This window comes from Dreissena polymorpha, chromosome 6 (genome assembly GCF_020536995.1).
Source record: "Dreissena polymorpha isolate Duluth1 chromosome 6, UMN_Dpol_1.0, whole genome shotgun sequence".
Classification (NCBI taxonomy): Eukaryota; Metazoa; Mollusca; class Bivalvia; order Myida; family Dreissenidae; genus Dreissena; species Dreissena polymorpha.
The window spans coordinates 104,334,059-104,358,379 of NC_068360.1; the positions used below are offsets into that span (position 1 = coordinate 104,334,059).

General features: G+C 35.9%; 1 protein-coding gene and 1 long non-coding RNA gene across 4 annotated transcripts in view; both read right to left on the bottom strand.

The window, feature by feature from the left end:
- Positions 1-2,857: 2,857 nt before the first annotated feature.
- The window catches only part of LOC127834803 (uncharacterized), a 55,996-nt gene continuing 34,532 nt past the window's right edge, over positions 2,858-24,321 (bottom strand). Inside the window, exons 1-4 of one of the 3 annotated variants that reach the window (XM_052360850.1) lie at positions 13,954-14,052; positions 9,619-9,687; positions 3,626-3,772; positions 2,858-3,289 (exon numbers count right to left, since the gene is read on the bottom strand). In XM_052360850.1, the coding sequence (XP_052216810.1) occupies positions 2,952-3,289; positions 3,626-3,772; positions 9,619-9,687; positions 13,954-14,017 (618 nt within the window). In that variant the 5' untranslated portion in view covers positions 14,018-14,052 and the 3' untranslated portion in view covers positions 2,858-2,951. Of the gene's footprint in view, positions 3,290-3,625; positions 3,773-9,618; positions 9,688-13,953; positions 14,053-24,321 lie in introns of those variants that run through there. The other 2 variants (XM_052360851.1, XM_052360852.1) reach the window with 2 other exon arrangements.
- LOC127834806 (uncharacterized) lies at positions 4,482-9,482 on the bottom strand. Its single transcript, XR_008028205.1, has 2 exons — positions 9,031-9,482; positions 4,482-4,761 (listed from the first exon to the last, which is right to left on the bottom strand). It is a non-coding gene; the product is annotated as an uncharacterized LOC127834806 (long non-coding RNA).

The following is a 24,321-nucleotide window of genomic DNA, read 5'->3' on the forward strand; positions in this document are numbered from 1 at the left end:
TAATAATACAATCAATACTCACTGATGTGAATTCATTTTATGCATGCTTTAACTCATTATTGCTGGTTGTTTATGTTTGGCATGAGAAGTGATACACATGCCGTAATCATGGATTCACAGAAATTAATTAGTGAACAAATTAGTGAAAGCAAGCAATATGTTTATGATAGTATAATATAATGTTACGATAGTATTGAATACAAGATAAAGTAGATACGGTTTTTCATGCGAGGCTAAGACCATGAAAAGATCTACCTCGGATATTAGTTCAACTGTTACTTAATAATTATTGTTTATTCATAAACGAAGTTTGTACCTCGTACACATTAATTTGACATAGTGAAGTATATATGACAACAGTAATTATCGCCCTAAAGGGTAATTATTCCTCAATATAACAATGTAAGGCTCATTGTCTATATAAATAGATGTATATAAACCTATGAATAATATATAATAATATGATATATTAATGCCGAAACGCAATATCAATTAAACAATAGTTTTATTAATAAACACCTGTTTTTGTGAATACAAGGACTTAACGTTATTTATATAGGTGTCTGATTGCTTTAACTTTCTCTGGATGCGCTTGCGTAATACAATATGTTGAAGCTCACAGCAAGATTTTGTTGACATATAATATCGGCAATACACAATATAAGACTAAATCAACGCTCTGAAGGCACTGCAGTTGTTCGCTCTTTGAACGTATTTAACATTACTTACAATGAAAGGACATGAAGTTAGACTTTTTAACGTAGGCCATTCGAACGGCCACGAAAAATGCAAACACCAATGTAATTTACTTTTACATTTCTACAGTGGTGAGATTTTGAAACAAACTTCAAGGAAGAAAATGACATTGATTTGCAATGTCTCATAATTTTATACGGGATTGACACAAACTCCACTTGTGATTACAAAGATGAGAAAAAGAAATTCAACGTATATCTAAGTTGGCGCTAAGGAAAAAACTGTGAGTCTAACAAAGAATGAATCACAGCATAATTCTAATAATAAATGTATTGGTATCAAATAGCATTGCATTAAATTCTCAATCAAACCACATTAAAAAATATTTAATATTTCGCGTGAAATTAAATACTTTAGTATTAGTATATTTCCATTTCATTTTTATTCATTTTCATGTACTGACATTGACGTGTAACTCATCTACTCTCCCACCCGTCACCAATATTTTTATGAACGAACCTTCTACTGCAATGTTTAAGTCATAAATTAACGTATTTTTTCTATAGTTTCAATGAGCATTTAGTCCGATTTAAATTTTCATAAAATACAACATGTACTGAATTGCACGTCTATATTTAGTTACAGCACCTGGTCTGTTGCAACACGCACGATTTTCATACGGGGAACTTGACAGACGACAGCAACAATTGCGCACTCTTATAAAAACACGTTTTTTTAGATGCGTACGAAGGGATTTTAATAAGCAAATATTAACACATGGCTATAGAAAAGCGAAAAACACATGTACTGAACTTAAATTACTACCGCGTAGATTCTTTAAAGTTTGTTGTTTCCACAATTTACTCACCATAAGAATTCATTTGCTCACCATTTGCTTTTAACTTTTCATAAGTAACTATTGTTTACAGTTTAAAGGTATTTGGATGATGCCCTACATTGTCTTTAATGCACTGTATTAATTACCGTTTTTTATTACGTAAATGGTAATTCTTTAATTATTTGCTAAACAATCTGCAATAAACGCTTACTGCATTGACCGACGTACCCAAAAATAATAGTCGCCAGTTAACCCCACCCTCATAAGCATTATCAGAACCGATTGGACGGCGAAAATTACAGTTCGGCGATAGAAAGTAACATGAGAATTTCTCGTGGCGTATCTTCGTCAGCGCATATGACTATGTTATGTGGCTTGAATATTCGATAAGCTCGTAATGCTGTCTCTTATCAGTGGATTATCTATTAACACATGGGGAGTTAACGGCGATTACAAAAACGTACATAGTGCTCCTTTAAAGTGTGTGTGTGTGTGTGTGTGTGTGTGTGTGAGTGTGTGTGCGCGCGGGTGCGTGCGTGTGTGCGTGCGTGTGTGTGTTAAATTTTAATGCAAAAAGGAACATCATAGAGTTATTCACGCTGTTATTTCATACAATCAAAATTAAACTAAGTTTACACATACTTACATCCAGATTATTCCAAAGCCAATTTGTTGCGAGAATGTTTTTAGTTAACTTTTAACACTTGGTTACATTATGCTCAATGTAACAACAGATTGTCCGGATGGCTACATAATGATCTAGTATAATTTTACCTACTATGATAACAGCGTCAATCGACAAAAAAATAACTAAATTATTTATGACTTTAAAAAAAATATATATTTACGTAGCTCATAGTGCCACAATGCCGCGCCATAAATGTGTCGTGTTAGGCGACCGCCTAGTTCGCTTAGTGGTCAAACCGGGCCTGTTTATATCTTGACTTTGCTTGCTAATTTTCTTAGCGGGGGCTGTAATTCTGTGGTACCGCGTATATAATTTCGTAACGAGTAAAGTCGAAATATATAACGAATATAATTAACAAAAGTAATAAATGATATAAAACGGCGAAAAATACGTGACTCGGCATGGGCGTAGCCATCTTGCCTATTTCGTGATTACAACATCTTATATAAGAACCAGTATATTGTTTTGATTTTGACCAAAGTATCTTTGTTTTACGCACATAATAGGGACCGTTTGGGTTGATAAAAAATGTACTCAGTATGGCAATATCTCACGATGTTCATTACTTTTTTTAAACTTTGAAACTTATGTCGCACATGACTATAAACAAATACAAAGAAAGATAACTTCTAAGATAAGTTCCGTTGCTTTATTTTGCACCAACAAGTGATTATCTGTACGAAGTAAAGGGTCATGACAGGTCCTAAGTCCAAATACATAACATCTTCATCAGATGTATAAATCAGAAATCATAACTATGCACAAGCTCATCAGCAGATTTTCACTGTGAGAAAGGATATACGTCATTTTGATACTTGAGGCGATGTTACATTCCCAGATCGGTGTAGTTGTTTCATACATCGTTCTACCAAGGGATGGCAATATTTCATACCCGGTCGAGGATATGTTGTCAGTTGTAACTGAACATATCCGGTAGAGTTCGGTGTGGTTATTACAGAGTTCGCCTTGGCACGAAATCGCAGTCAGTAGTTCCGGTCCATTGGTGTCGCAGTAATCCATCGGCGTTAAGCTGCATGACCGGTAGAAGTAGATAACAGTCCCCGATTCTAAATGAGAGTCGACACAAAGTAATACATTGATGCATTGAGCCTTCATACGTATTGTTATTGTTACCGCTTTGTCGCAAGAGCTTTAACATTCGTATTACCAGATCCGCTAAATCTTACGCCAAACATGATTGAACTGACCAATTTATTGCCCAATACGCAACATACGTATACTTATTAATAAGTCAAACGTACTTATCTTTAGAAGTAAGTCAACATATCTTTTAACCAGGTTATTGATGTTTTTATAGACCTTTTACATACGTTCTCTCGGAACAATTGAAAGAAGTACAGTTCCGTATGTTTTCTGAGCTATTTGAGATATCTCATACTCACCGGTATCAAATTTTGCCTGAGTGATGCAGTAGCTGGTTTCGTTACACGGGAATGTCGGTCGGATTGTTTCCGGGTTGGTAATACACTCCTCCTTGTTCCATTCTGCTTTGTTGTACCGATCAAAGGAGCACTGGTAGCAGTGGAAACCTAGAATACAATGAAACGGATTATTAAGTATATTGACGTTAAAGCAAGATAATTGATAGGTCAACGAGAATTGTGAGAACATATTTAGCCATTAATAAAGCTGCCCTGATTAAAGACAACATTTATAATTTGGAAGGACCCCACATGTTTTTGAGAAATCACATGAGCGGCATGGGTATGAACCACAAGTGATACGTCTATTGGGAGTAAACCTTACATCGCTACATGTTATCGGTAGATGCGCCGGCGCGGTATCAAGACTTAGATTTTAACCCATGTATGCCTAGTGGCTCTCCCATCCTTCTTAATTGGATCAATTTATTAAAAAATTAGGGTTGTCTAGTATATTTATTTCTAAATTTAGAATATTTCTTACATTAATTCCTTTAAGCAAACAGCGCAGACCCTGATGAAACGCCGCATCATGCGGCGTCTCATCTGGGTAAGCGCTGTTTGTCAAGGCCTTTTTTTTCTAGACGCTAGGCATAAATGGGTTAAGTGAGCGAGGAGGATGTATTATAAAAATTAGAAAATGATGAATATACTTCTAGAACCTGAACGATACGTATATTCTAAACATTTCACAAAAATAAGGTCTGCTCAGCCATGTTCTTAAATTGCGAGCAAGATAACCTCACAAGACATTCAATATACTGAACTGTAAGCAAAATTAGAAGAACGGTAATATGTTTACTTCGCGTAATTGCTGTTTCTTTTAACTTCTAAAAAGGTACGTTAACAAGGATAAACTGTACATTTGAAAGATTAAATGTGTTGTGAATAGGGCTGCAACGGGTACCCGAAATATCCGATGATATCGGATCCTACCTCAGATTCGCGGGTACGGATCCACCCCTGGAAATTTCGGTTCCGAATATTTATTTTTATAGTTGTATGTAACCTAGCGCTGTTTTCACGAGTATTGTTTTTATACAGACTGGTTTCATTTAAAAGATAAAGGGGGCACACTACAGTTTTTCACAAATCGGCTACTGGTCATGTAACCCCAAACCGGAACTCCTGTTTTCAGGGTTACATGCAGTCAGTTTGATACTAAGCACACATTGTTCAGTGCATGCTGCCTAGGATTTGTCAAAAACATTGCAAATGGTTGATGTTGGTATCAACTTGAAGGTATATTTGTAAGCAATAAGAAAAAAAGCCATTTTTGTGCTCTACTTTTTGTGTTGATGGTTCCCGGCTTTGAAAGTAGGTCATACTATTTGAGCCCAAAATGGTCGTCTGCACAGCTGTCAAAATCGGTATGCCTATTCTAAGGTAAATATTTTGAGTTAACGCGTATAGAATTTAATGACATGCATTTGTTTTTAAAGATTATGCATTTATCTTTCCAATGATGTATGATGATATAGTGGGTATGCGCTTGATCATGGTAAAAATTGATATCGAACTACAACTATTTTATATGTAATATAGAAGGAAATTAATTGCGCATGCGTAACCTTTAAGCACATCCGTCATTATTTGTCGTCTGCTAAAAAATACAAAATGGAGGCATATAAGCAGGCTGTTTTAGAAAAAATATATGGCAGATGTCATTTGGACCCAGTTAAAGGGTGTATTATGTGGGATGGGTGCTCCAGTAAACATAGGGGGGTTATATATGGGAAAATCAAAGCAAAATGTCCACCCGAGCACTCATCCAAGACCCACTATGTACATCGCATAGTTTTTCAGTTTCACTTTGGCATTAATTTGGATCCCTCTCAGCATTTATCCCATTTATGTCATAAAACCTTGTGTTGCAGTCCCCATCATTTAGTTATAGAACCGGTTTCGGTCAATAATGCTCGAAAAGTTTGCGCTCAAAGCGGCAGATGCACAGGTCATGTTGACCACCCTGCCTGCCTTGTCTAAAAGTTAGCCATTTTTTGTCTTTGCAAACTAAACTAATCCTATTTAACATCATTTGTTTTTTGTAATCATGTGTTTAATTGATTTAATCATACAAAATTGGCCTAAAATAACTTTTTTTATATGCATTGATTCATAAAAACACAAGGCAGCAAACGACAACATAAGTAACTCGTCGGCTTGTTAAATAACATGTCCGATGAAATAACTGCTTAATATGTGGCCGACGTATTAAATTATACGTAATTGTGGTCTTGTAACTGTCCGACACCTCTAATACCATGTACAGTGTCAGTGAGACCTTTATTGTAATGCAAGCGTTCATGTAAATGGTAACGGCGCTGTCGTGCCGCATACCTAGTAATTTTGCGTTTTTGGATAACATCATTGTTTGGCCTTTTTGATATGGCATCGGTCTTCCTTATTTGACGTATGACCGAAGAACCTTTTGTAAGAGTTGCCCCCAGTGATTTGGTTTTTATCAGCACTGATACTGCATACCCATTGTTAAGTTTAAGAACCTGGCCATGAATCCTTCCCGCAAAGTTCCTAGGGTTAGTGATCATTTTTGGGTTTACAGCTTGGTAGGATCGATTCACGGCCTCACACTTTTGCGTAGATGTCAATAATTTTGTTTTATCAAGGGCTATGGGAGACAGCATGATGTCCATGCATTTTAAAAGCAACACCTTGTCACCCTCAGTCATTCTTAGTTTTACGGTCATGGGCATATAGTTTTTGGCCTGTCTATAGTTACCGCAGCAAACTAAGCTAGATGCTTTGCAGGGCTCACCACAATACCCGCCAAAGCAAGCAACAATTGCATCGGCTACCTTTGGCATACATTGTTTAATTTTGTTTAGGTCACCGTTATAAGATTTGTGGGCCATATTCAACTCTGCTATACACCGGTGTTTAATTGACAGAGCAAAGCGATTCTTTAGGTTTGTGTTTGACGACCCTTTGAACATATTTGAACTAAAGTTGGCTGCGTACACAGCACGCTTCAGTGAATTTCCCAAGTGCCTTATATCTTTAAAGTGTAGAATTGTGTGTTCACTTGCTTTGCTCACCCCTGCATGACTCCTGGAGTCACCATCACCAGTATAACCAGTAACTTGAACCTCATTTGATATGTTACGGGCCACAATTTCAGACCATCTACCTTCGTCACCTATTGGATCTGACTCGGACATGTTTGCCGAGCAATGACCCTTATGATTAGGGCAAACAACATTGTTCCCCTTGTTTCGCAATCTAGCTCCTATCGTGCAAAGTTTATTGGCAATGTGTACCCCTATTATTTTCTTGTTTTTAGTGTTATTTTCACAAAATGTAGTTGTCGCAATGGACCCCGCCTGAAATGGGGTTGAATCGGAATTGAACATAGGGTTATTGTAGCAAGAGTCACCCTCCACATTTACAGTTTTGGCATTTTTTTGACCTATTATGGCATTTTCTTTTACAAGAGTGACTCTTTGCTCATGCATGTCCCTAATATTGACATTTTTTATCTTTTCATTTACTTTATTACTTAATCTTTGCATGGCGCCTAGGTTTGGGGCTATGATGTTTGCATTATTAAAAATTCTGCGTACACCTGTATTGCTAATTGGTGTAGTACACAGACCAAGCTGAAGGCCAATATTTACCTTTGCAGCACGCCTACCCGGACCTTTTTTATTCTCAACCTCCTCATACAGATTGTGATAATCGCTCATGTATGAACACTTTGTACATTTTAGCCGCTCACGCCAACCCATACCCCACCTAACTGAGTTAGCGGCATCGAAATTCAGATCCCCGTCACAGTTCGGCTTATCATGTCTATGTTTTTTTAAGGAAGAATTAAAAAGAGCCTGGACCTTAGCCTGAACCATCAACTTATTGGTATACAAGTCTGGATGAAGTGACTCGTCACCACAGCCACTATACTCGTCAACTACATTAGACGCGTTCGGTCGGGGTCGCAAGGCTGACACTGTTGTGTCCGTACCATCAGTATCTTTAAAGGTTAGTACATTGTTATTGATGTGAACTCTACTATCAAAGGCTTCCTTTTCCAACCTGACATACTTATTCTTAGCAACAGTAGGAAAAACCACAGTTTGACTCTTTGTAGGACTGACATTCCCCTTTTTGAACCAAATTTTCCGTAAATGAGCTCGTCGCTTAGACAGCCCCATAGCTAATGACTCTATTACTTAATAAAACAACCTACACAGTTTACAGTGTGAGAAAAATATACAAGACTTACACTAAATAATCCTATATTTGATCAAAATGCATATAAGAACCTTTTATTTTCACAGATTGCACTGCAGAGAGTACCTGAGACAGTCTGGGGAGTACTGAACACTGGCCCAGAAGGATTTCACACCTGCCCTGCAGACTCTAGTGTCACATTAGACTGTGTATTTACACCCGGTATTGACACTTTGGGGTCAGATTTGTGTCTGTATGTGCGAGAAGTGAATGTCTGTTAATGCATATGTAAAAAAAAACTTTTCTGGGGACAAATGACATCTGAAATGCTACTTAAATCTTCTTATCACCCCCAAAAATGCGGAAAAAAAATGCTCGAAAGAGCCTAAATTACCATTTTGTTCAATTTAGAATACCGCTGAAGAGTGTTGTTAACTCTGTTCTCATTTTTGCTACCTTCTATGCCTTAAGAAACTCAAAGCCATGCTTATTTTTGGATTAAAACTATGTTTTCAACATGAACCCAAAAAGTTTTTTCTGCTCTTAGTTTTCAACTCAAAATGCATTTGCATGTGTTATTTCCAATGCCTTGTTTTTCCAATAAATCCTCACTTGAGCTTGACAGTACTTAATATTTTTTCTGAATATACATCATGCTTATTAAAAAATATTGTTTTATTAATATCTGAAAAGGTTGGGTTCTCTTAAAGGTCATGTAACCCCAAACCGGAACTCCTGTTTTCAGGGTTACATGCAGTCAGTTTGATACTAAGCACACATTGTTCAGTGCATGCTGCCTAGGATTTGTCAAAAACATTGCAAATGGTTGATGTTGGTATCAACTTGAAGGTATATTTGTAAGCAATAAGAAAAAAAGCCATTTTTGTGCTCTACTTTTTGTGTTGATGGTTCCCGGCTTTGAAAGTAGGTCATACTATTTGAGCCCAAAATGGTCGTCTGCACAGCTGTCAAAATCGGTATGCCTATTCTAAGGTAAATATTTTGAGTTAACGCGTATAGAATTTAATGACATGCATTTGTTTTTAAAGATTATGCATTTATCTTTCCAATGATGTATGATGATATAGTGGGTATGCGCTTGATCATGGTAAAAATTGATATCGAACTACAACTATTTTATATGTAATATAGAAGGAAATTAATTGCGCATGCGTAACCTACTGGCTGCCGGGCAATCTCCACGCAGAGTTGTCGTTCCTTGCTCTCACATACAACTCTGCGAAAGGCTCAGCCCTCCATTTTGTCTATAAAATAGATAAAACCGAACAAACGCATTCAACGTATATTTGATTGGATATTTAAGATCGCATGCATTAAATTAAGAACTATGACTTTTAAATGTACGATAAATCGTGCAAAAACTTGCGAGTTTTAATGCAACTCTTTGGAACTAATTTATTGCCCATTTACGCAGATGGAATTATTCCACGCACTTCACAAATGTAAACAATTGAACATATTTTTTTTAGTGACGTTAGGAATTGGGTCGACGTGTGTATGTATGTTGGTTTCTTAACATAAAAAAACCATATCAATTTTATAATAATGAATTAAGACTGATATAAGATATCATGGTATGAGATGGTTTTCTTAATTGCAGTGAATGCAATGTAACCGTCGTGCAAGAGATTGTTTAGTATTCTGTAACCTCAATGATGAACGCTTGGAATGATCATGACATAAATGAGACGCTTTCATAACAAAAGTCCGTTCTGAGCCCAACACAGAGGTGAATGTAATGTAACCGTCGTGCAAGAGATTGGCTGCCGGGGTGCGGGCACTGTCCGTCCTCACAGCTAACACAACGTCTCCACCTGAAATCATACAAAACATATTTTCAGTATTGTTGGGGGTATGACTTCCAAAAAATACATGGATAGCCATGGTGCACCCACTTGCTGTATATTTTTATCATGGAAAATCAGCCAATTTAGGGGTCTGAATGTCACCTGTTTTCGAGGCCATTTCTGTGATTTTCAACACAAATTTACCACTAAACTGCAAATGCCAGTTCATTAAACACTTTCTGTTTTACTTCATCACTAACCAGATATTTGACCGACACCGAAGAATCCTAGGGTCATCCACGCTGTTTTTTTGCAGAAATTCAGTTGAGTGGAGGCACCTTTAAAATTCATGCAAAATTAGCCTTCGGAGCTAGAAACCAGCAAGTACGTATTTCATGACCTTGACTGCCCAGCAGACACACTGGCTAGGCACTGGACACATTTTCGAATTCACTAAGCATGCATTTCAAACCACCACCACTTAAATCTGATACTTTAAACTTGTAAAACACTATTATTGCTGCTCAGTTTTATTGTATCCCTATTTATTAGAAATTTCTCCCTGCCAATTCGACACTAAGGCTCAAAACTGTATAGTGCTACCAAAAGAAACGTATAATAGTCGATATTTATTGACGTGTGACAGTCAAATAGCAGATCATTCGAGATCCTTCGGTTTTTATTGTATAAGATTGTCATTTGCGACAAGGTTACAATATACTAAATAGTTTCCCTACATAATTCAATGTAAAAGCGACATCTTTAAGCGAAAATAAATGCAACATGTTGCACATAGAGACCCCCATACCCATACCTTTTCTTAAAGGCCATTCTACGCGGAGTCGATTTGTGCAAAGATATGTCATGTACGAACCAAGAATGAACTTGTCAAAAGTCAAAATCGACTGTTTTTGCAACTTTTTTTCCGGCCGTTGTATAGTGGAATGTAACCATTTTCAGTGCAATGTTTTACTTAAGTCTCTAAGTTTAGCACATTTCAGGGATTTAGTAGTGAGCACATATTCATGTCCTACTACTTTCTCCAAAAGATAAAGCCAGAACAATAGTTTAAATTGTACAACATGCCTTCGAATCAACTATGATATTTTTTAGAGAGTACAGCACTACATGAAACGTTTATTTAGTATATTGTAACCACAAAGAAAAACTAATTCGAAATCATGGAGGATTTACACATTACAAATGCAATTCATAATGGCAATAAGTAAGTTTTCAATCCTTATTGTCTTTCTGAGTTGTATTAAAAACAACGGTAGTGGATCCAGTGTGTCTGGAATGTTATTCAGGTAAATTGTGCACAATTTCGCGACCTGTCCAATAGTTGCAATAACTCAACTCTACGCTTTATAGCCCTATGGGCTGCTTAAAGTTACAGTTATCAGCGAGAAAAGTGTGTTGAAACATCGTCGTGTTTTTATAGGGTGCATGCAAAGGATAACATCCGTAGGTTGCCATTCAGGTAAATTTAACATGTTTATGAAGTTTATTCATTATTTTCCTCAATTTGTCTCGAACGACGTCTGTTTAGTGAAGCGCACGGATTCACTGCGCTGAACTGCACCCATGTTTATGAAGGGGTGCATATGGACTCCCAGAGCCGCCATAGCAAAAATTATCAAAGACTTTGGGAGTCCGTTTATATGGACGACATGTCCAATTGAGTTCCTGCATCATATTAATTGTAATGTCTTGAAATCATCACCTACTAAGTTTAAATGCTATCTTGTGATGCAAGGAACCTCAGTGCCCAGTGAGAGAATCTTCTGCACAGCAGGAGATCTCGCCAGTGCTCATAGGGCTTGCCTGGACCCGGACAATGTTGAAATGCTATTTTTGTGAAAACAAACATCAAACTGTATGAACAGTGAAAAGCATATGTTAGCAAACAAACAAACTATTAAGTGAATAATTGTTAAGGTTTCGTTTTATTTTGACATTGCTACAATGTTAAACGAGAACTTTGTTATGTTTTTTTTGTTAATAAATGTTTAATGTTTTTTTAGTCAAATTATACTTCTAAAACCATTGATTTCTTTAATTTAGACAGAAACTTCTAATTTTCACTTATATGAGGGATCCGGGTCCGAAAAACTGTAAGAAACCATATTTGGATTCGGATTCGGATCCGAACAAATTTTTTGGATTCGTTGCAGCCCTAGTTGTGAACATTACAATTATTAGCCTCGTACGTGATTTAACCCATTTTTGCATAAAGTCTAGAAAAAAGGCATTGGCAAACAGCGTAGACCCAGATAGGACGCCGCATGATGCGGCGTCTCATCTGGGTCTGCGCTGTTTGCATATAGGAATTGCTGTAAGAAATATTGTAAATATAGAAATAAATTTACTAGACATGCCTAATTTTGGAAATAAATTGATCCAATTTAGAAGGATGGGAGAGTCAACTAGGCATAAATGGGTAAAGTTTTTCTTAATCGGTGTCATACGATGCGCACATCAGCCGCAGAATGTCGTGTTTTCCAAAAGAGCTCAAACTATCTTTCAAATGCAAAACATTTCCTTGCAGGACGTATACTTTTATTTCAAATAAAGCGATTGTATCCCGCATATCACAGTTGCTTGAAACCAAATTATTTAAATATTATTTAAATATAAATTATTTAAATATTTCAACAATTAACCCTACGTTCCCTACAACCAAATTTGGAAATGGATTGCATATAGTGGGACTGTTTATAAGAGCATTGTGGTTTAATTTGAAATGTATTACTGTGTTGTGAATGGATGTGTAGTTGCAAGATAATAGCCCATTATTGCTAATATCTGTGCTAAATAACAAGAATAATCGTCCAAATCGCATAAAGACGATAACTCAGAGTGATTTTGCGAGCTAAGAATTATAGTGAACAATACAAACACAGACAACGTAGTTAATAGGGTGAAGGAAAACTACTTACAGTTGATTGTAGTAAATCGACACTTTACAACATACATTTGTATTAAGCGTTTAACGGCAGGCTTCTCCAAGTTTTTACTAGTTGGATAACAACGTAGTGATTGAAAATGTATGCCGTTCCAAGGAATTTGAATATGGATGTGCTATATGCCGTGAGCACAGTACAATACAACTATTTTAAATATTCGTTTCTTAAACACAGACTAGCAGACAGACGTACAGACGCGCGGACGGACAGACCAACCAACCGACCAACCGACTAAAACAGACAGACAGACAGACAGACAGACAGACAGACAGACAGACAGACAGACAGACAGACAGACAGACAGACAGACAGACAGACAGACAGACAGACAGACAGACAGACAGACAGACAGAAAGACAGACAGAAAGACAGACAGACAGACAGACAGACAGACAGACAGACAGACAGACAGACAGACAGACAGACAGACAGACAGACAGACAAAGACAGACAGGCAGGCAGGCAGGCAGGCAGGCAGAAAGGCAGGCAGGCAGGCAGAAAGGCAGGCAGGCAGGCAGGCAGGCAGGCAGGCCGACCGACCGACCGACCGACCGACCGACCGACCGACCGACCGACCGACACACAGACAGACAGACAGACATTTTTATTGACGTTAAGTTTACATTTCTTGTCATTTGCAAACAGTTCTAAACTTTTAGTAAATGTTAGTACAAGTAAGTATCATATTGATCGTGTAAGGATTATCATACATATATACTAGTACACGAATTTACATATAAAAAATATGTAAAATCCATGAACTATTGAAACGTTATATTAGACGAATTAATATGCAAACAAAAATATTTGATGGCGATAAATCAGTTAATATTTGAACAACTGTATCGCGGAATAGTTAAATCTGAACATGCGTTAATGCTCTACACGAACAATTTGAATATTCAATTGTACAATATGAATAATTTAAATATTAAATTGTTCAAGTATTTAAATTTGTTTTGCTATACTCACATATAAAGATGATGAATACAATGAATTTATTTATGAACTTGTACAGAAAAAACGGAGGATGAAAACTATAAATAAAGAACAGGTAATACAACGTTTTATACAAGAGGAGTTGATATAAAAAAGTAAAGAGAAATTAATTATAAAATGTTTGAACAACTATTATCAACAATACTTAAATTGGAATGTACTCAACATTGAACGCGATGACACAGCAGGGCTAGCAGGCGCGCCGAAAACAAACCTGACATATAATGCCTTACAAACGTTCACATATTCATTTAGATTAAAATAATTCATACAAAAACCATGTCTTTCAATTTATTCTCTATTATTGAACAATAAAACTATCACTTACCACTTACTGACCACGCCAAACACAAACATAATGCTACACAGTGGCAACATCCATTCATATCCATTGCTTTTCTTTGTCTGATGTGCACTTTCGTTTTTTTCGGGTAAAATTTTCCGCAAATGAACATTTCGGGGTCGTCAACTATCTTAGCGGTAACGCGCGGTGGACATTGCTGCGTTGCTACTGATCTGCACGTGAGCAGTGATGTATCATCTCTTTTTGGGCGCCTTCGTGGTAAATACTGGGCGTGGACAATGTTTTCGAGAGAAGTATTAATTTACGTTTGATGAAATGGCAATGGTTGAGGCACCAGCAAATTGTAATCGAAAATGTATACAGGAAAGGAGCACTAAATTGTAGTTATGAATTTAACCGTATGTACAACTGAACACAGTAGTGTAAGATCAGAACAGAACAAATATTTCATTCACTTTTACAGGTCATCGTGATCAATATAAAACATGCATACATGCTCAGAAAAAATAGTAAGAAAGATAATAATATTCGGGAGAGTGTTGTGTGTTTATGTACACACTTAATTTAGTATTTATATTCAACTACATATTAACAAAAAACAGTGGAAACAGCAAAACAAATCACATTCATTTCATAATCATTTCATAATACACTGTACATGTTAACAAAAATCGGCGTTAACAGACAAAAACACAGCTTTACGAAGTTATGCCTCTAAAGTGATTTAAATCAGAACTATCGCCCCGTTTATGTAATGGAATAATTACTCCCATTGACAAGTAAGTATTCATAAATAATATTATCGTTTGAGGCTGCCTTATTATTATTTAAACGCCTTGTAGATTTAATTATTTCTTCTTCGGAAATGTGTTTGTCTAGATCAGGGTAAGAGCTGATTGGATTTTCTATATTATCAAACTGCCGTAAATAACTGTCACTTTCGTCGTTGTTTACGTTAACGTCAGCCTCAGAAGCTTAAGTATTGAAATATTCATAGAATTCTTGCAGCGATATATTATCCGCTTTCGGTAATACCGTTTTTTGTTTGAATAATTTCCAGAATTCGCGATTTTTTTTGCGACTCATGTTATTTAATTTAATTTCACACCCTGTTCTCTGTTTAACTTAGATTTCATTTATGTTAAACTTAGATTTTATTTTTTCCGACATAAATACTTATATTCTTTCCTTGCTGCCAGCACGGTTGTTCGTGTATGCATATTCCTATTTAAATTATACTGGTAAACTGTTTGAGTATATTCTGTCCGTTTTCGTTTGCATTTTTCATTAAACCAGCGTTGCTTGTCGGTGTCAGCGGAAGTTATAAGTTATTAACTATGATTGTTCATAACATTATTGCTAATTACATGTTTAAAATATCGTTCACCTCATTTATTTAGGATATCAGTGAACTCCGAGACAAATATTAATAAATCCGGATCTTATCGCGAGTGAATACCTGTTTGCAAATTGTGTTCTAGTTCTTGAGCACCGTTTAATATGTCGTGCACGAAAGTATCCATTTACTCTGATTTCCATTTAACGTATACGCGCTGATTATTTTTACAGTTAGTAACCGGATTGTTCATGCTCAGAGCAAATATCACTGGGACATGATTTGAGAATTCCGTGAAATCGTGCACCTTAAAATAGGTTAAATCGTGAAAGTTTTTTACTGATGTTAACAAATAGTCTACTGTACTTTCCCGTTTATGGGTAAAACAAGTGAATTTGCCAACTTCTTTATCTTGAAATAGTCTACCGTTTACAATTATTATGTTAGTAGATGTACACACGTCTAACAAATACTTACCAAATCTATTTGCACCAGGGTCACAGGCTGCCCTCTGAAATAAATTAAAATCACTTAAGCTTCTGTCATTGTCACTAAAATCAGCTTTATGAACAGTTCTAGCATTTGCGTCCCCATTGATAAATACTTTCCCTTTACTATTAAAAATGTTAATATCGGATTCTAACAGTTGAAAAATGTTGACATCATACATATCATGCGTTGGTGAATTATCTGATGGAATATACATAACAGCTAAATACATATCATTTTCAATATTAAAATGTGTTTTATCTATTTAAAGCCCTAGCAAAAAAATCAATGTTATTTCTTACTCTTTTGCGAATACTGTCTCTAATATACACGATGATCCCGCCGCTCGAACTCCTTGCTCTACGGTGTTGGAAGCGTCTGTACGAGTGTATAGGATTGATGTAACCTTTAAAGTCAGTTATTGAATTTTCGTTAGTCCAGGACTCAATTAAACAGATAATATCATGTTCAACAAAAAATGACGAAAGTTTGCTGTCACCACTCTTCGTAGAAGATAACCCTTCAATATTCCAAGAGATAACTTTTATGGCTATCTCACTGTTGTCCTATTCGACGTACAGCTGTTTGCTGATAAACAACCTGTCGACCTTAATATAGGCTTCTTTGCCGTATGAGCGTGCCGCCCTCATAATCGGAACCAGCTTTCTTCGTTCTCCATTATTTCCGGGGGATATTGTTCGGCGATCCCAAATGGGGTTACTTTTAGCTGATTGGCTGCTTTCCTTATCCGGCAAAAAAAAGCAAACTTAGCCACAATGGGTCTCACATTGTCTTGTCTGAAAGCCCCAACTCTGTGTGCCCTGTGAATATTTATGTCCTCTTTGCACGTTATATATGTAGTTTTGTGTCAATAAAGTCCAGTTTTCACATTTTTCTTTTTTTCTTCCGTGATTCTAAAAAACAGAAGATTGTCCCGCATACTACGGCATTTTAGTTCCGCCTGAAGATTCGATTCCTTGGCGACATGTGCATCTTCTGTTGTTGTCATGTGTTTCATATTTTTTAACATATTGTCCACCGGCTTTTGTTTATTCTTTATATCCTCTACGGCACTACCACTAAAGTCACGTGATTTTTTAAATACTTCTTTAATTCTGATTTCTAAGTCACTAATACGCCTGTCAACTTGACCTATTCGTAAGTTCATGGCCGAAACACTTGCTTGAATTTTCTCGAGCTGTGACAATTTATTGCCATTTATTTTAAGGACGTATGCTGTAGTTTTAATGCAAATTTTGCTCCACCCAGAATATGATATTTTTTGGTATTTAGGTACAACCATCTGTTGTGGATAGAAAAATAAAATAAAAATCACGGGTCACCGGTGTTGTTCATTTTTTATTCGAACTTGAACAACAAGCATATTTCAGCACAAGAACAATTCACCAATAAGGTAATAACATAAAAGTTAGAGTAAATTAATGAGAAAAGTGTTGAAAACAACCTCTTTTTCTCACAAAATATGTGATACTGATTTAATTTGACTGCAACTTTATTTTTTTTATCATGAATCGATTCATTCATGGTTTTTATCAATTTTTAAACATAAACAAAAACAACAGAATTTCACATATGAAAATAAATAAAATGCATCAAAGTCATTTTTATTTTAACATGCCTTCCTCCACCCAGATTTTTTCGAAATTTACCTAAATGTTTAATGACTTATAACTTAATACAAATATAAAAAGAAAACAATAGGTCACCGGGGTCGTTTGTTCAAAAATGCAGTTTAACTGCAGGTATTAAAATACAATTTAAAAACACAGTGAAAACCATATACATGGTGCAGGATAAAACACATACTAGTACATGTATTGCTGTATGCCAACGAAAAAGGAGATTTAAATGTAAATGAAAACACAAATTATGTGTAGCAAGATGAATAAAAGAAGAAAAATACAGTAAAAAACTAAAAACAAGATGTATACAATATATTTAAGGGGCATATCAAAGGTATTAAGTGCAATTCTTTACACAACTTGACCAATCTACTACTGTATGCGAATTCAAAAGATATTTGACCAATGTTTATGTATGCCAATGTAAAAGTAGATTTAAATTTAAGTGAAAACACAAATTATGTATAGCAAAATCAAACAAATATAGGTTTATACGGAACCAAACACAAAACAAGATACTTGAACACATTTAAAGGGGCATATCACTAGTTTTTTTTTGTAATTCTTGACATTACTTTACCAATTTATTGCTGTATGCAAATGAAGATTTCAATATTATAATGAAAATACAAATTATAAATGATGTGTATCGAGATCATTACATAAGGTTAATTAAGTATTCAATCAAAAACAATACGTATACAATAAACTTAAAGGGGTATATCAACGGTATTAATTGTGATTCTTGACATGACTATACCAATTCACGGCATATCATTTGTATGCATTAATGTAGATTAACGCAGTACCATATTATTGGAATTGCTAGGAAAATAAACATGAAACACAATTTTATTTTCACAGTTCGTGTGCGATCAAAACCTAATCCAACACAAGTATTGCATTTTTAGGAAAACGTTCACATACTACAAACAAGTTTGCATGTGAATAGAGATTCTACAGAAGGCATTTATGACGTATATGTAAAACAATTATTCTACCTACATGAAATTCTCTATCTATATTGAGTTTTTAAAATTATAATAATTTATTAGTTGTTGATACGCCACTGTAATGTAATAATACTGAAATCAGTATTTTGTTTTTAAATCTACAATGACTCACATATTCTAAAGTACAGAACACATTTTAAGAACGTACGCGGTAATTTTAACTAATTATTACATATAGCAAAATGTTTGTTACGTCCATCTTTTGCTAATATTAAAATGACATAAAAATCAAGGTTGACGGCCGACGGGTGTGTCGAATTTGTTTTATCGAGCTTTGAATTAAATGACTATGTCAACGTGTGAGTTCACGTCGCAAATATGCCTCAAAGAACAAAACTGAGCACACAAGTGAGAAAACTGCTGAAAATAATATAATTTTCTGTGTTCATTTATAATTATGATTACAATTTTATTTCATATCATGAAACATCAAATGGAAATAACCAAAGTTATTTGGAAAAATAAAAAATATAATTTCTTGCTTTCAACTTTTAATACCTTTCTGCATAAAGATTTTATCCTAATTTACACAATGGACTCGTGAGTTATCAAAAAGCAATAAGAAAACAGATAAACACGCAAATTCGTTGAATTGATATCCCCCGCCACAAACATTTTGTTTGTGACAGACGGGCGGACGAACTGACGTACGGACGAGCAAGGCCAATACTATATCTCTCCGCCTTTAGAGGGGGATATTAACTAAGACACAAGGCTCTTTTGTGCACAATTACCATTAACAAAACAACTCGCAGTCAAACAATAAATGCTAAGTGCCAACAAATCACGACTAAAAATTTACTAAATAAATAAATATCCGATCCTGTTTTCTCAATATAATGCATTTTAGAGGATGTTGTTTTCCCATTCAAATTCCCCTATGCTACACGTGATTGCATGTCGTGTCGTAAGTATTTCAGCGTGTCACAAAACTAAAAATAAAGATTTTACAATATTTAGGTAGATAGATTTAGATTGCATAACATTCGTTTTATCTGACGTTTTGTGTGTATTATAAATGGATTGCACGTGGTGCGGTACCAGCGCGTGTTCAAATACTTTGATTAACGATTGACAAGCCTGTGAATGACTCAGTGTACATCAATGTTTTTGTTAAATCAACTGCTTACCAAAAATAAACAAAATGTTAGTTTTTTCTAATCATATTGGCCAGAGAGAAATAAATTAAGCGAACACAAATTAATATTATTCAAGTATTACTATATTCACGTGCGGCAAGATGCAGTTACATCCGCACATGGTTTAAACGTATCATTGAATTCATCAGATATTCTATGTAGTAAATTATCTCAAACAACACTACATGAAAGTTGATATCTGAAGCCGTTGTTTGAAAAATTAAAGTTATAAAGGTGTTCCGATTTATTTTTAAGCATAGCATAAAACTTACATAACGATTTTGATTATAGTTTATATAAAACACATATACTTTGATGGCATGTTTTAAATATATGATGATTCAATAACAAATCGGTTAATTTGAAGAAAAGCTGTCCGGTCCGTTTTAATCAAGTCTTACTTGCGACACAAACATGTTCAGTTATAAGGAAGTATTAAGTGCTGTTCCATAATGAGATTCATGCTTGTTGTTACAATCACGCGATAAAAAAGGTTTGTGTGGTCGTAGGGATGATGGTCGATTCGTATTATGTTATATAGAGGCTATAAATTGTTTATCAATTTTCTAAACTTCATAATAATTTATTTCTTGGTATCATTCCCTTATTGAATATGCATCCCGTTTTTATTCTAATATCCGAAAAAACATACACTTATTGCGCAACCGGTGTTTCAGTCAAAAAACATTTGCGTACAACTAAACTGCCGCGTACGTCCTTAAACGGTCAAGTATTGTCGATTAAATGTCATGGTTTGGAGAATTGGACTAGCTAATTGTGCTCATTATAAATTGCCCCATGGGCGCATTCGGTACCTGAAAACAATTTAACAACTGACCGTATCCTGATGTACACTGAACATTTTGCGCCATTTTGTTTTTTTCTGTTTGCCTTTTTGGCGTTCCTGTTTGTTGTTATCTGACCGTTATCCGCCGATTGTTTGATGATTTGCATTTTCTAGTCATCAAGCGATGTTAACAAAATCTAAATAATGATATAAAATACTTTTCCATCCACGTTTGAGCTTGTTATAATAAAAACATTAATTTAGGATAAATATTTTTTTTTGGTAAGATCAATGCAAGGAAAACACAACTTTTTCTATTCTACAGCAATCATTTGATTCAAGTCATAAAAACACACACGATGGACAGCAATTCGTGTTGGATTTCACTCGAAGCTGTAACACGGAGTCGGTGTCCTGGCAAAGTAAAGAACACAGTTAGGCTTTCATGGTCCTTATGACTACATGATTGTTGCTTATGATCACACATTGTGTTCCTCCAAATAAGAGTAACTTTGTGTATGTGTGTGTGTGTGGGGGGGGTGTGCGTGCGGGTGCGTGCGGGTGCGTGCGCGTGCGTGCGGGTGCGTGCGGGTGCGTGCGGGTGCATGCGTGTGTGTGCGTGTGTGTGAGTGTGTGTAGTTCATACGTTATTTACAGGTCATTGTTGAAATTTAACGACTTCTTTATGTGCATACTTGTCTCTGTGATCTTTCAGTGAAAAATATTTAATTTTTAGCCAAAGTAGGTCAAATTTACCTCTGTTGCCCGGGAATTTGCCAACGAAATAAGTTTGATCCAAATAGACCAGTGCCAATGAGACTTAAATGTGCACTATTAGACAAATTGCAAAACAATTAACGTTTTTTTGCCCTTAAAAGGACAAGGTTATTCCCCCAAGGGAGTGCTGACAATTAAAAAAGACCTTCTTCCCGCTCCTCGCCGCGCGATGCGCCGCTTTTATGGCCTCTCTAGTCGCCACAAGCCGCCGATCCGAACCATAGGACGGTTTCCTCAGCACGTAGAGCGTACTGAGTACCGCCGTCATGGGACACTTAAATTATCTTCATCGCCCAACCTCGAAATCCTGGCCTGTATCTCTACCCAAGGTCCGCCCCGTCCGTCCTCTACGCTGCCAGCTTCGCTGCTCCCATCCCTCTTACGGCGATGTAGTGAAACCACTATCCACCTACAGACAATGAACATTGCGCTTGTCGATCCTTTTAAGTTCTGGGAGTCAGCGAAGCCAGCTGGAGAGGATGTTCGGGTCAAGGGATGACTGTACTTGCTTGATTAACAGAGCCGCCTGAAGAAGTTTCCCTATCCGACCTTCCTCAGACGATGAAGTGAAACCACTATCCACCTACGGACAATTACCATTCCGCTTGGCGATTCTTCGGAGTCTTCAAGAAAATCTTCTGCGGGTGACTCTCACCCTGGTCCTGACGTGTAGCTCCAGTTGCTGACCGAGCTCTTTTAAACTAGGAAATACTATTAGATTTATAAAGTAACTTTGATTTTTTGACTATTGCCCTTTTCTTTTACATTTTCAACTTTAATCGCCAGCTGACAGATTCAATCGCCATTGGCGATTATGTCGGTCAGAAACTCTAAAATATAATATCCTGACTTTAAAATAAAGTTAGAAAAATACGTTTTAAATAATTCAATTAAACAATACGGTTCACATTGTTGTTGTTTTTTGTCACTTGTTAGTCGCATATTCACCGCATGAAATGTGTGTAATTTATTGCACGTGTATTCAAACCACATGTTGATGTATGTAAATAAAAATTATACTACAGGAGATCACATCATTTGTGTCCTCACATTTCTTATAATGAGTTTATTTTTTCACCATCAAAATATATGGTATTTTAATATTTGATTAACACGCAGGTTTTTTTTCGACACATTCAAATAATACTTTTAGAACCGAAAATGGGTCTTATGGCGCGTTGGCTAGCGTAGCTTAAGCCCTGTCTTCACAGTTGCGCAGTTGCGCAGTCTGGTCAGGAGCCGCGCCGTCCGCTAAAAATCACGTAAGGTTTCGTTGTCTCATTAGGTATCTCCTAACATACTGCGCAGGCTGGACCATAGCGACGCGGTTCTATAAAAATATCATATTCAGTCTTTCAAGAACGAGTTCCATACCGACTGAACGAGTACGGCAAACATTTGTGGTTAGATAATAATACGATAACCGTCATGGCTCTATATTATTTCGGTAGTTTTTGTTTCCTCATCTTAAAAGAGATTGTGTGTTATCAACGTTTATCGATAGTCCATTATGTTATCCCCGACGATTTAGTGACCGAGTACCGAGTCAAAATGCGAATATTATTTAAACATATATCACACTCAATAATATTAGAAATGATAAAAACAAACAGTTTTGTTGTTTTCTGTTGAGATTTAGCGAATATCGATACATTATTTCCGATTGTCACGAATTTTCCCAATGAACTACGTTTTACTTATCATTATGAAACAATAATAAAATGGAATTTATATGCATATTAAAATAAAATATTACCTTTTAACTTTTTTTTTTGCTTTACACAATGAAAAATAATGGTTTTATTGATCACTTAGTAAAATAGTATTGGAATTTTTCCGTTTTTCTCCAGTTGATGTGATAAAGAATCGGCTGTTATTGAGGTTGGTAACTAATAGCCTCATATGTGCACGTGTATTTGTGTATTTCATAGTTCATTTAGAAGTCCTGCTGCGTCTTCGCGAATACATCTATTGGCTGCCCTGACCCTGTGACCGTTAAGGAGAGCTGTGTTTATAACGATTATAACGTAACACGCAGTGGACTATTTGCATTAGGCAAAAATGTTATTTAACTTAAGCGAATTCTTTCTCCACCTGACCAGCATAATGTACTTCTTTTAAAAACATGTACGTAAAGTATACATCCGCGAACTATTTCTCGGCGCAGACTGCCTTTAATCATCGATTTTTGAGTGATTTGGTGAACGGTAGTGGTCTGCATACCGATTTTCAAAACCTTTAACCTTTATTGTTCTTGCGAACAACCAAAAATAAATGTACATAGGGAGCTTAAACCTGATGCGTTGAACAATTCACATTCCCTTGCGTAAATAACAACGGCTGTGTTATTCGTGAGCACATGTGTGCAGAAAAATTATATGGTTGCGGACTAATTCCGCATCATTATGTCAGATCCGTCTTCATAATTTTGCCGGTATTTGTAAAAATAGCAAATACATTAAAAATATCAGACAGATTGCTAGTTTAGAAGGTTGCCAATAAAAAGTAATCCATAATACATGTTTTGAATTAGATGTGTTGTTTAGCAATAAACAAGAGAAAGAACACATTCGTAAATAAAATATTTTCATGATTAAAAACTATCTGATGGGATAAGGTAATGTATGTGAGAAGAATTTATATTCATTTAAATTGTTTGAACTTTGACCTTCTCGAATATATATATTCTGTACAAATTGCTGCACTACTGCCGAATGCATAAAGTAATTATACTATATATACTACATATATATAATTATTATATGCTTTCGGCAGTAGTTGCAGCAGGAGTAAATGTAGTCGTACTCATTCTATTGTTAGTAGTAGTTGATGTAGTAGTACAAAAAGTTGCAGGTGTTGAAGCGGGAGAGGGCGTAGCTGAATAAGTAGTCGAATACGTTACGGCAGTTTATCCATTTATGCCTAGTGGACTCCCCCATCCTTCTAAATTGGAACAATTTATTTTCAAAATTAGGGATGTCTAGTATATTAATTTCTATATTTAGAATATTTTTTACAGAAATTCCTTTAAGAAAACAGCGCAGACCCTGATGAGACGCCGCATTATGCGGCGTCTTATCTGGGTCTACGCTGTTTGCAAAGGCCTTTTTTCTAGACGCTAGGAATTAATGGGTTAATGTCGTATTAACAACATCAACAGACTTATAATAAACATCGGACTGAACGAAGCAGAATCAGCACATGTTGC